Source organism: Bombus affinis, chromosome 10, assembly GCF_024516045.1.
Source record: "Bombus affinis isolate iyBomAffi1 chromosome 10, iyBomAffi1.2, whole genome shotgun sequence".
Taxonomy (NCBI): Eukaryota; Metazoa; Arthropoda; class Insecta; order Hymenoptera; family Apidae; genus Bombus; species Bombus affinis.
In genome coordinates, this window is record NC_066353.1 from 7072926 (window position 1) to 7086666 (window position 13741).

General features: G+C 29.4%; 1 protein-coding gene across 35 annotated transcripts; it reads left to right on the forward strand.

The window, feature by feature from the left end:
* Window positions 1-852: 852 nt before the first annotated feature.
* LOC126920991 (cytoplasmic dynein 1 intermediate chain-like) lies at window positions 853-13666 on the forward strand. 35 transcript variants are annotated; one of them, XM_050732066.1, is made up of 14 exons: window positions 853-1011; window positions 1426-1546; window positions 1624-1720; window positions 1798-1903; window positions 1989-2119; window positions 4471-4608; window positions 6284-6304; window positions 9033-9080; window positions 10556-10732; window positions 10872-11028; window positions 11174-11546; window positions 11826-12057; window positions 12136-12563; window positions 12676-13666. In XM_050732066.1, the coding sequence occupies exons 2-14, from the start codon at window positions 1445-1447 to the stop codon at window positions 12835-12837; spliced, it is 2172 nt and encodes a 723-aa protein (XP_050588023.1). In that variant the 5' UTR covers window positions 853-1011; window positions 1426-1444; the 3' UTR covers window positions 12838-13666. The 35 variants fall into 35 exon arrangements, with proteins under 35 accessions (XP_050588023.1, XP_050588026.1, XP_050588027.1 ...); XM_050732069.1 differs by having other exon boundaries at window positions 10580-10732; XM_050732070.1 differs by having other exon boundaries at window positions 4471-4584.
* Window positions 13667-13741: the final 75 nt, after the last annotated feature.

The window sequence follows — 13741 nt, forward strand, 5'->3', positions numbered from 1 at the left end:
TAATATAACATATACGTAGGTATATATGAAATTTAACGTATGAAAAAGAGGAAAAAACGCAGAGCAGTATTCTTATGTTTACGTTTACGTATGTTTACGTTTTCTTGTCTTTTATGCGCTGAATTTGACAAATTAAAGTTAATCTATCTACTAAACTAATAGTTTTTCGACATAAATAGGTTAATACTTTTTTGTAGAGAATAGTCTACAAAGTACTCTACTGTATCGATTAATGTATTAAAAGTACATCAATGACACTTACTTGCTTATGATGCCTAATGAAAACTTCGTTAAATGAGGGAAAAAAAGAAAAACGATCACTATTTTGAATACACACACACACGACGCGTTCAAATTAAACTCGTAAAATACTTTGATTCTATTCCTATACCGCAAGAGTGCGCAAAGAGCAATATGAATCATAAAATCAAATGTATACATTGTACATGATATACATAATGCACATAGTACATGTGTGCATACGTATTTCTGATTTAAGAAATGTTGATTCTATTTGTGTAACAAGATTTTCAATTATATTACAACAACTTTAAAACTACTATGCTTAATTTAGAAAAAATGTTTATGAAATCTTTATCTGCAATTCGTGGTCTTTTTTGTAAATTGTGAAAAAATAATTTTGGACTTTTTGAGAAAATTATTGACAACGTATTACTTGCAAATATATGTGTATATGTATCTCAACATTAACGTTCATTTTTTCTTGCTGAATACAAGAATAATTTTATAAAATACAAATACATATATATAGTGACTCGTAGAAGATCTCTTTACTGCCATCTATCGAAAACATTTACAAATTACATATTTGGACATGCAGGAAATCGTATCGAGGATTCCGTTAGTACTTAGTACCAAACATTGATACCGTGGTGCTGTTGTTGCAATGCAAAAGGTTTGCATGTCGGGCGGGTCGATTAGATGATGTAGAAGTTGAAACTACAATCATTTTTGGCATTCGTACCTGTGAAATACGTTGCACGATAAAAGGTGAATGTTTTCTACGTTTTTCTAACTAAAATGGAAAGTTTCGAATTAATTCATTGCGTAAATATTATTACATGACAGATGGACATTCTTCATTGAATTCAGTGCAGAACGTTGTAACATGAATATTAATTATTGTGTTACTCATATCTATACCGCATTTCTCAATTTTTAAATCGTTTGTTTTTTCATATCTGCGAATATTTATTATTTATATATACATTTATCACGGGACAAAAATTGACCTAAAACTGACGTCACAGAACAGAAATCAATAATCGCAGTAAATCCGGTTGAAGTTCCGTTAATAAATTTCGTGAAACCTGTCAAAGATTTTATAATCCTAATAATGATCAAAATCCCTTCGTATAGTCTCAAAGTCTTTCATTAATGTTTTTATTGTCGAATATTGTTTAGGCGTTAAGAAAGTAGCACAATGATGTCTGACAGAAAAGCAGAACTTGAAAGAAAAAAAGCCAAACTTCAGGCTATTAGAGAAGAAAAGGAAAGACGTAGAAGAGAAAAAGAACAGAAAGATGTAAGAAATTTTTATTTAAATTTAATGTTCTTAGTCATTTTACGTGTTTATGTAGCTCTTAAAATTTTGTATTAAAGGTCGAGGAAGCTACGGTTCGTGCTGCAGGAACGGATAAAGATCATCGGAAAGAACTAGATGCTATGCTTTCATCCTTGGGTGTAGCACCAGTGTCAGGTGAATAATTAAATTTTAATGTTATGTTTATTCTAGTTTCGTACATATTACTTTGACACAATTTATTTTGTTCGCAGATGTCTTATCCAGTTTATCTAGTATGAATTCTTTGACTCCGGAACAAAGTGCTAATGCTACTCCTGATGCTAGTTTACAGCCATCCAGTATAAATTCTGCTCAGAGGTATTTATATTATATTGGATAGTTCTTCATATATTTTATATAAAGATATATTTGGATTATTTAATTTCTGTCATTTTTTTGATAGTAGCAGTGCCAGGAAGAAGAATCGGGAACTAACGATTGTTTCTGTGGCACATACCAATATTCCTCCAAAAGAACCAGTTGTTTATACCAAACAAACACAAACTATTCAAACATCGCACACATCTCACGACGGTGAGTCACTATATTCAATTTTTAAATAATTGCACTTTTTTGTTGCTCTTAATTGTGAATTTAGAACTATATATAATCGTTTAAAACATTTTAATATTTGTGTTACGCTAATGTTACTTTAATCGAATTAAAATATCACACGAGTATAAGAAAATATAATCTTTTTGACGTTTATAAAGAATGAGTTGATTATAATGAAATATATGTTATTATTATATATTTTTTATTTAGTCACATTTATATATTTATTTATTTATTGCATAGATTGTTAATCCTTTGTATTCTAAAATTGTTAATTTCATAATAGATTCATTTAAATGTAAATTTATATTTTTTCATAGTAAAGAATTAAAACCCAAAGAAAATTAGTAGTTGAATTACAAAAGGAGTAGATCTTTATATAAAAAATTTTTCGCACAGCTTTTAGTAGAAAAAAATTAACTTTTAGTAGTTACTCAATCACGTATGATTACATTTATTTACGATATAAAACATTTAATATATCTTTACAATTATTATAGTTCAATAAAATTCTCTATTACTATAGTTTGATGCATTGATGAATAGATGTAATCCGATGACACAAGTAAGAACATTATCAAGCTTGTAAAATAACAATAAGAATTAGAATTATTTTGGTCTCATAATATTTAGGCGTAGGTAAAGATAGTGAATTATACAATGATAAGTGCAGATCAATTATCTGATTTCAGTTGAATTTTCAATCCGTTTGTGTTCTAAGAAAGCAAATACTTTTATAAAAATGTTTTTCTATAAAAAATTAGCTATTCTGCGACCAATATTTTGGTTGGATCGGTATATTCATCAATAATTTCAAATCAATATATATTTGTTAGTTGGTATAGTAGGTAAAGTTAGTAAAGTTAGTAGAAAAAATCTTACGCAATAAGATTTTTGTAAATAAGGATAATTTTTTCATACTAACTTGTAGCTTGTTTTCCTCTATGCATTACTAAAGATTGAAAATCATTATAGTTGAATTTTGAAAATTAAAAGATATTAAATATCTAAATTTATGAATTACATTTACAGAAGAATACAAAGGATTATAAAATTTTTGATACCTTTTTAGTACTTTGAAAAATGCTATCACTTTCACATATGCCTATATATGGTTGAATATGGTAAAGTGGGTGGTGTATATAAGAATGTATATTTTTAAAACATATATGCCATTACTGACAATATTAATAGGTACCTAATACCATAGCCAGATGCAATAATACATACATTGTGTAATAACACACAACCAGTCACATTATTTTATTTGTGATTTTGATTTTACTGTGATAATAATGAGAATTGGTTTACTCATTTATGTTGTATTTTATGATTAATTTTAACTAATGAGGAAACTTACATATTCTTAAAGTTTGTTCATACTTAAAAATAGCATGTCACATATTTGTAGCGATATTGGTATTTTATTTATTTATTTTTTTATTGTGTGTATTAGCTTTTGTTGAACTAAGTTTCCAGCAGTTTTCAACATTTAAAAAAGAATAACTATAATCATGAATATAAGATATCTGCTTGAACAGTTTTTGCATATATTAACAAGTGAATTCTTTTATCTTCAATAATGTTTTTTTCTTACCATTCATAAGAATAATAACGAAGAAGATTGTGCTTTTAATGTAAATTTAATGTTATTGAGGAAATAATAAGTCTATCGTGATATTCAAGTATATTATGTAAGGGTATTCTAACAATTACATAGCAGATGTTGTAATGTTTTTATTTGTACACTTTTACATACTTTGTAGAAGAAGTATTAGTAGAAATGGATAACACTTAACAAAATCGGGTTATGGAAACAAATATTATTTTTCTTGGTGATGGAAACTATTTCCTTTTTTTATTTTCACTTTCGTTTTATTAAACCGCAATTTCAGTTGGTTATGATTCTTAATTTTTTATTTATCTTGGAATTTTCTTCTTAATTATATAAACATTTATCAAAACTGTCGAAAAGTTGGGATTCTTTAATAATTCCATTTCTTATACCACCTACTTTACTACAAATTTTTTGAATTATTCAAATACTAAACGGTAATATTTTTGAATATATCATTCTTAAAATAAAACATAATAATTCATTGAAATATATTTTTTGTTATAAAGTTTACTTCATTAATGTTTCTAATAATAAAATATTACTTTATTTATGATTGTTAAACTTCAGAAAAATATTTGGTATAAAAATGTGGGATATATTACGTGTTACATGCGTGTCCCGTTACCTAACTGAACTTGCGGCATTATTAAATATACGCGTATTCCATTGTCTTGCGATACAAACGGTCAAATCAACTGGTGTTGGACATAAGGACTGTCCGCATCTTCTTCTGCATACACCATCTACTCCTCCTGTTCAACAACAACACCAACTCACTCTTACTCCGCAGGCTACTTTGAGACTGACTGGTGGCGTCCCAGGAAAGGTGGGTCTGCACCAAACTACCTATGTATGTTCTGTCTTCTTTTTATTACCTTTCCTATAATTGTTGTACAACAATATATAATAGAGGTAGATACACAGATATCTATATTCGCAACAGAGGAGTGTAGAATCAAAACTGACAATAGTTTCTATTTATATTAACTTTTATCAACTTTTCTATTCGTATTTCTGTGTATTATCCAATATTATCAAAATTGCTTCTGTACGATGATTATGTTTGATTGATTCTACAATCTCAGTTGATTTACAAATATTGTATATGGAGATAGATATACAAGATATATAGATGTATTGAAATATTAGGAATTTAGAAATTTCCCATTTTAATCTCTGAATTGAGTACTATAGAGAGTAAAGTTGAGTTAAGTAAAAATATTTTCAGCTGTATTAAGTAGAAGAAAGGAATTTTTGAAGAATATTAAAAATTTTGGTTTCCTAACATTATACAATTATAATATATATATTTTATCTATCACTACCATATACAACGTCCACTTGTTTGCATAAATAGGCTTCTAACATGCTTTATATAATTTAATTTAATAATATACTAACAGTCTATTAAAGTTATACAATATATTAACATTAGGCGTCCTGTTTGTTGGGAAAATTTAAAGTTTATTACAACAATAAGTTAGTATACCTTGACTCATGTGTGCTAGCATTAAATTTATTATAGCAAACAGATAGATGATTATTGTTGATGCTTTAATAATTTGTGAATATGAATATTCGTAGAAAGCAACACTGTTTTAATTGTAACAATTATTATAACATATTAGAAATCCAGTTACTTAGTATTTTGTTTAGTACTTAAAAAGGGATATTATGTTCAAAAATGTTTGTATGTCATGTCTATTGTTTTTTATCTATTATAGCGTGCAAAATGTAGTGCATTATAAACTTATCCAGTACTCTAACAAAACTTTTATTTTGAACAATTTATAGCAAAATTTATTTCTGAGAAACTTAGGGGGGTGAAAATAAGTGTGACAAGGAATGTAAGTGAGATATTGAATATTGCTTATTAAAAGCATCCATTGGTAGTCACATTCGATAAGAAATGTTTTATAACTTCTTGTTAAACATAGTCAGTACAAAATTTAAGAGGTGTTGAATTACGGCAAAGATTGAAATTATACTGTTTGAATCGTACTTCAATAATGCAAGAAGTATTGAATATGTATGTTTCCTCTTACGTGTAGGAACTGCAGCACAGCACAATATAAGAATTTACAAATCTATACCCACCTAACTACATTCAGCGTATAAAATTCTTTTTTTGTTTTTTCTTTTTCTCTTTTTTTCCTTAGTACGATTAAAACTTCAGTTCTATTTAGTATCTAACAAACGATTATAAGAAATAACTTATTTTTATAAAGGCAAATATATTTTTACCGAGCACGTGCAATATAAATTTTAATAAGAAAAAATGCTATAAATGCTTTGAAATAAGTTAGTAAGAATGAAACATATTATTTATTCCAATTTCAATTATAAACATTTGGCCCAAAAGTATCGTATATTGTTTTCTTTTTATTTGATTTTTTCTAGATATTTTATTATTGAAACTTTTTTCTCTTAAAATGCTTATGGTCTGAGTGTAGAGAGGTGCTATTAGTGTAGTGCATTCTTAAAAGATTGTAACTAAGTGCAATTTTTTTCCCTCCTCTTCTCAGCTCATGCATTCGACTATTACGGTAAGTTATGATTTCTCTTGGTTTTCAACAAGTTTTAGGTTCAGATTTAGGTTTAGATATATTCCATTTATTCTCTTAGAATTGACAATATGTAAAGTGTAAACGAGATACAAATTTAAAGCATTAGGACGAAATAGATATGTAAAAGATGAATTCCATATGCGAAAATCTAAATTTTTAAAATTATAATAAATTTTAAAGGTAAGAGAACCATTACATGGATTAGCTAGTAAGCTAGAGAATGCACTCTCTCTCTCTCTCTCTCTCGCTCTTTCTCTCTCTCTCTCTCTCTTTCTCTGCCTCTTTCTTTCTACCTTTCTCTTCAGCTCAAGTATTCATGTAAAAGTTTAATAGCAAAGTGAGCTATATTTGGATAAAATTTATCAGTATTGTAGACATACAAAATGACTCTCCACCCAGAATCTAGAATATCTTTGCTACCTTATATCTTGCTTTGGACTTTTTGGCTCTTTTACTTCTTATATCAATATTTTTTTTTTATTGGTGTATTCTATCTTTAATTTCTGTATTTATCATCTTTTTTTTTTTTTTTTTTTTTTTAGAATTTATCTGACATCCCGATTCTGAAACGGAAATATTTTAACATTTATACATTTATGAAAGCATGCACTATAGATACTTAAATGAGAAGAAATAAACACGCATAAATGTATAAATTTTACAATTCGAAGTATAATAATACTAAATACTTGTTAAAAATTGGAAACCAATTTATATGCAAAACACAATGTACAGAACACATACAAAAGACTATTGTACAGAAGTTGAATTGCAAAATGTAATTCCATGTTTCCGATACTTTAAATACATAGTAAAAATATTTAGCCTTTATATTCGTTAGCATTAAATAAATATACTTTGAAAATTTGTAGACTACCTTTGGAGTACTCAACTATCCATTTACAGACAGAGTTAAAAAATTCTATCATAAAAAATTTAAATTTTGTACTTTATTTATATTTCTATTACGCTTAATAATATCTTTTCTATTAACCGAAATATTTCTCGAATTATAACATAATTATAGTATAGAGTAATTCTTACAGAATAAAATCATATTTGCTGATAAAACTTTATAAAAGTGATACGACCGATCACTGTATTATGTAATCCTTGGCAATTTTTTCATTAATAAAAATTGTTCGCACTATAAAAGTTTATAAAGTAAACTATAGATGTTTTAATATTCTGATATTTGATAAGATTTTATAATAAAGAGTACATTTAAATAATTTATCGAATTATTCGATATTGTTTGAAACTGGGATTGTCTGAAATAAAAAATACTTTATTGTATGAATATCCATTGACAAATCTTGTCACAACTTAACGCACCTTCCAGAGTTCTCGGCGCGATTTCACGGTTATAGTTCTCGTAGTTACTTGGGTTACTACAGTATACTAACATGGGAGCGGGTATTATGGTGTTAGAGTTGGTAAATATTGTATAAACAAAGTTTTCTTTTTTTAAATAGAAGAAAAGAACACACAGCAACGAGTTCTGTGGCTTGAGCTTTTAGTGTCGCAAAAGTTCGATTTGCAGATGTTGCTTTTTAACAGCACGGTTTCGTTTTTTGTGAAAATGATATAGCAAGAAAGTTCATTGAATTAGCAAAAATTAGAAATTGTTTGTTCACATAGAAATACATTTTGTGAAAATAATACGTATTTCAAATGTTATTAATATTTCTCTTCCGATAAAACGTCTCTTCGTATTATTTAAACTTTGTGATAATACTTTTAATTTAATAAAAGCTATTTTTATTTCATATCTTTCAAACGGATTGGAATATGGTGAATTCATTCATGTACATTAATAGTCGGAGATGTCAGTCTATTATGTTAAAATATTTCAATTTTCTTCTTTCTTTATTTTTTTTTTTTTTTTTTTTTTTTTTTTTTGTTCTACAAAAACTTATCTCCCAAATTTTCTAATATTGTGTTTTACGATGGAACCGATTTATTAAAAAAATTACTACTCCCTTAGATCGTTAAATTAGCGACGTAGTTGTAAATGAATAAAGAGATTACAGTATACATATATATGATGATTTTTAACTGAAGTTTGTTGAAAAGCCTAAAGGGATTGGAATTTCGTAAGATGTACGTGTATCATTGATTTAATTTGCAAAAATTAATGTTCGAAAAAAATGTTATAAGAAATGGATTTATTAATTCAGTATGTATATATTGCGAAGATGACGAATTATTTAAAAGTATATAATAGGTATAGATCAGAAAACGTTTTATATTATTTATCGATCCCTTTAGAGCGTAATCTTGTTAACAAATATGATGATGTTTATAGGGTATATTACTATACTATTTGCATGTATATAAATATATTTATAATTAATATTATCGTCTCCAATCCAATATTACCATTTCAATCTTTCTAGCTAATTGTTGATGTATCTTGCATGATAAAGGAGAAGAACATTAACGAATAGATCTTATACGTAGTTGTAACTGTTTTCGATGAAAATGCTATTGGATTCAAAATTAATCGATAGACTATTTATAGCGTATATTTCGTGTGCTATCTTTGAGAATAATTAACAGGTTTTGTTATATCCATGAATGATATGTAAATATATTTTCGTGGCATACATCAATAATTTTCTATGAGAGACGTGAAATTAGATACAAACATAACTAACATGATAAAACACGTGATTGATTGACATTTTCTTTTCCCTCCTTCAAGACGAGTACAATCTAAATCCTGGTTTAGAATGGGAGGACGAATTTACAGGTAGGTAATCCTCTCTAGAGACGATTCACTCTACCTAATTAATATCACCGATACAAGGATTATATTCATTTTCACAAAATTGCATTCGACCAATAATTTTTTGTTCGTTTTTTTTCTTCTATTCAGTTATTGTATTTGTATGCACTGAAAGGAGGGAACTTGTACTATCAAATTACACTCGAACTTGCTTGATAAATCATCAGATTGTTAAGTAGTTTTCTATGGTTTTGTTTCATAACTGTAAAAACTTGCTTCATTTGTCCTGCATGCGTAGATGTCATACATACAATTTCATGGTTTTGTTCAATCATTCGTCATATTTCACTACGCATGATCGAAGTACAATATAATAAATCATCATTATCATTTTCATTTCGTTTCTCACTTAGGCAATCTTTTTTCTCTTTTTTTTCTTTTTTTTTGTTAAGTATAAATATGAATTAGAAAATTTTTTAAAATATTTTTTTTTTTTTTTTTTTTTTTTTGTTCTTATAAAAATTACATATTCTCTAGCTGCTGCATGAGACTTGGGAAGTTGCGTTAACATATCACAATTTTTGTATTTTTATTTTTCGATTCTGTATAATCTTCGATGTTGAAAAGTTGACGAGAAAAAAGAGAGCTCTATTCGTTAATGGGTACTGATATTGAAAGCATTTATGAATCGATGTTTTATATACCTACAGTATAACGTAACGTATACTTCACTTAAAAAATCATCGATCAATCTTTCATTTACTTCGGCTCATTCTTCCATTTCATCTGCATTTATGCTAAAACGAAGGGTGGAGAGATATGTTTTCGGATGATTTTCATGTCAGTCGTAAAATATCTCAGATTAAAATCCGATTTTTATTTACGTAATCCACCAACAAGCAGTCCACCTTCTTATACATACGTGACTAATGTCTATGCATGTGATTCAACCTAGTCGTCTGTCCTAATATCTGTATAATTTTTCATCTTTCAATCAGTTATTATTCTTATATTATTTTTTGTACACACATATGTAACTTTTATACGCTTTTACGAAAACTTTTGAAAGAGAGTTGCATCCCTTAAACTCGACGCTTTCACAGTTTCTTTATTTGCAAAAAGTTTATTTTATTTTTTGTGACGTTTCAATTATAAGGTAGCTAATACATTTCAAAGTTAAACGTAATAATCAATATAAGAGTTGCACAACTTGCACAAATATACGAATGCATCGCGGTTTTGCTCTTTACTTTTATGCATTTCTGTCCTAGTTCGCGATTTTAACGCGATAGGTTCTTGCGATTATTATTTTACGTAGAATATCTTGTAGGAGATGCCAATGTCGTTTATTATGTAGCGTTACGAGATAGTATAGCTATCTTTTTCTTCTTTTTTTTTCAACGTAGAGCATTCGAATTCTTAAAGTAGGGCATTTGCCAGAGGTAGATAGATATATCCAAGTTAGGGTACTCGTGGCGGAACCAGCTTATTCACCACAGTTTTGACATTTGATGATGGCCAAGCCGAAGACGAAGAGAACAGTTTGCCGCATATGGATGGTTTCCAAAGCAAGCTTCCTCCTGGAATTCTTCCCCATGGTTTACCACAGGTTAAGGAAGTGCAGCCAGCGGTTACGCAAGTGGAGCAAGAAAAGGAAAAAGAAAAGCCTAAAGAAGGTGATTCTTCTTTTGTCTTAAATTATACAACACAGAGCCTTTCGTATCCGAATCTTCTTTCGATCTTCGTTGAAAGTAATCGAAATAGTTTTCACTGCGATCAAACTATACAATTAATTATATAAATACTAATTTATAGTACAAGAACTCAGCGAAGAAGAGAAACAAATGATTATATTATCTGAAGATTTTCAACGATTCCTTGATCGTACTAGTAGAATCGTGGAAAGGGCATTAGGAGAATCCGTTAATATTTATAGCGATTATACCGGTACCATGGATGGTGAAGATGGAATGTGAGTAAAGATAAATATTATTTAACATTAGGATTTAATTATTCTTATTACTATACACCGACCGTACACTAATTCTTCCTAAGTAAGTTAAATAAGATAAAGGTAAATAAGGATTAATACACGAAAAGGTTCGTCAATTTTATAGGGACGAAAAGAGTCATCAGCGTTTGTGGTTAAATCGATGGTTCTTCTGCGATCGATGGTCTCGTAATCGTTGCGTGACCTCGATGGATTGGTCACCTCAGTTTCCGGAACTTCTTGCAGCCTCCTATAACAATAACGATGACACTCCAAATGATCCCGACGGGGTGTGTTTGGTCTGGAACACAAAGTTTAAGAAAACAACACCGGAATTTATTTTCCATTGTCAGTCTCCGGTTATGTCGACCACGTTTGCAAGATTTCATCCTAATTTAATCTTAGGAGGTACTTATTCCGGACAAATCGTTCTCTGGGACAATAGAGTACAAAAGAGAACTCCTATTCAACGTACTCCACTATCAGCAAGCGCACATACTGTAAGTCGTTTGATAAAAAGTCACTTTACTATCATCGGTGAAATTTCAGCCTAGATGAATTTTGTTTTAATATCGTCGTCCTGTAATAACACCAGCTTTCTACTTCTCACCTAACGTTTAATAATAATAATGATTTAATTGCATTTATTTAACTTTATTTAAAATAATACAAAATAATACAAAATGAAGGATGAAATTTTATCCATTATGGTATAAACGTGACTTGTTTCGACGATTGCTTTCGACGATCGATATACATATCTCAGTTCTTATCTTCAGCATCCTGTATATTGTCTAAACGTCGTTGGGGCACAAAACGCGCACAATTTGATCAGCATATCAACCGATGGCAAACTGTGCTCCTGGAGTTTAGACATGTTGTCACAACCGCAAGAGACATTGGAGCTTCACACTAAACAATCGAAAGCAATTGCCGCCACTTGTTTGGCGTTCCCCCATGGCGATGTTAATAATTTCGTTGTAGGCAGCGAAGAAGGAACTGTATATTCCGGTAAACGAATTGCGCGAAAAGAAAGTAAATTAATAATTAACCTACAAGCGGTTCTAACTCTCTGTATTTGTTCGATAGCTTGTCGTCATGGTACAAAAGCTGGTGTATTAGATTCTTACGAAGGTCATCAAGGACCAGTTACAGGAATTAGCACACATGCTGTACAAGGTGGAATAGATTTCTCACATCTATTCTTAACATCGTCCATCGATTGGACGATTAAGCTTTGGAGTCTTAAGGAGAGCAAACCTCTATATTCTTTCGAGCACAATGGCGATTATGTTTATGACGTTGCGTGGTCACCGACCCATCCAGCTCTGTTTGCCGCGGTAGATGATTCGGGACGATTAGATTTATGGAATCTGAATCAAGATACCGAAGTACCCACCGCTAGTATTGTGATCAATGGTTCTCCGGCTCTTAACAGAGTTTCATGGACACCGAGCGGTTTACACGTAACCGTTGGTGACGATACTGGAAAGATTTGGGTGTACGATGTTGCCGAGGTAATATTACTTTTACTTTACTTTACTTTGATTATCGATATATCGTTTAATTCACTTTCTAATTATTCTTCAACGCTGAAAATTGTAAATATACGTGTTTCTGTAAATATAGCATCTAGCACATCCAAGAATCGACGAGTGGAACAAATTCTTGTACACTCAGCAAGAGTTGAAACATAACAAAGCGGACGAAGAACTGCATAAACTTAATTTAAGAGAACCTACTTCGTTAACTTCCATGCCTCCGTTGCTAACGACATGTCCCCTCAGATAATTTTCTTTAGAAATTATTGATAAGATCGGCTTGAATACTTTAAATTTAAAAATCAAATGAATTTATAAAATATCTATAATCCTAAAAAAGAACTTAAGAGAAGCAAAAGAAAAGTGTATTGCACTAATTATAATTTATAGGTGTATTCTTAATTAAGACACCTTTATTCTGTATAAATTATTCAACAGCAAAACTAACGTATTAGTACTTCGTTTATTCGTAATCGCTGTGTATCGAAACGGCTACAGAGTCCACGTGTCCAACAGAAATACGTATCTATATAGAGCAACTTTAGCTCACAACCAGTAGCTTATTAAGGATGTGTAGAACATATTTGTGCATGTAAATAATAAAACGCTATCAAGCACGAATTACGAAATCGACGAATTACAGAAAACGAGAACGTAATTAAGAGAAGAGACTTGACACCATCGGATAAATTGTAATATGATATTTTATTCTTCTGAGCTTTTTTTTCTTCGAAATATACATGTATTATTTTCAGAATTAATTTTCAAAAATGTAAATTCTTTTCACGCTAACGTTCTTACCACTAACATGTGGGAAATAATAACCAATATTTAAACATTTAAAAAATTCTAAACATTCATCTAATTTAGTACGATAATTTTTAAACGATTATATTATTATTTATAGTCTTATAAAAAGTTTGACGTAACATAAACCTCATCATCTTTTTGTAATGTGTAATTTATAGCATAGCAAGAATAGTAAAATTTATTGAACGAAGATTATCGTCGATTAAAAAATGTAAATATAATATTATCCTCGCGTTATAATAAACTGCTGGGCTTTGTCTAAAATGTGATACCGTTGTATAGTGCTATATCCAAATGCGTACTTCAGCTCGAGTCAAGCATGTTCTAAAGTATACAATTTTTTT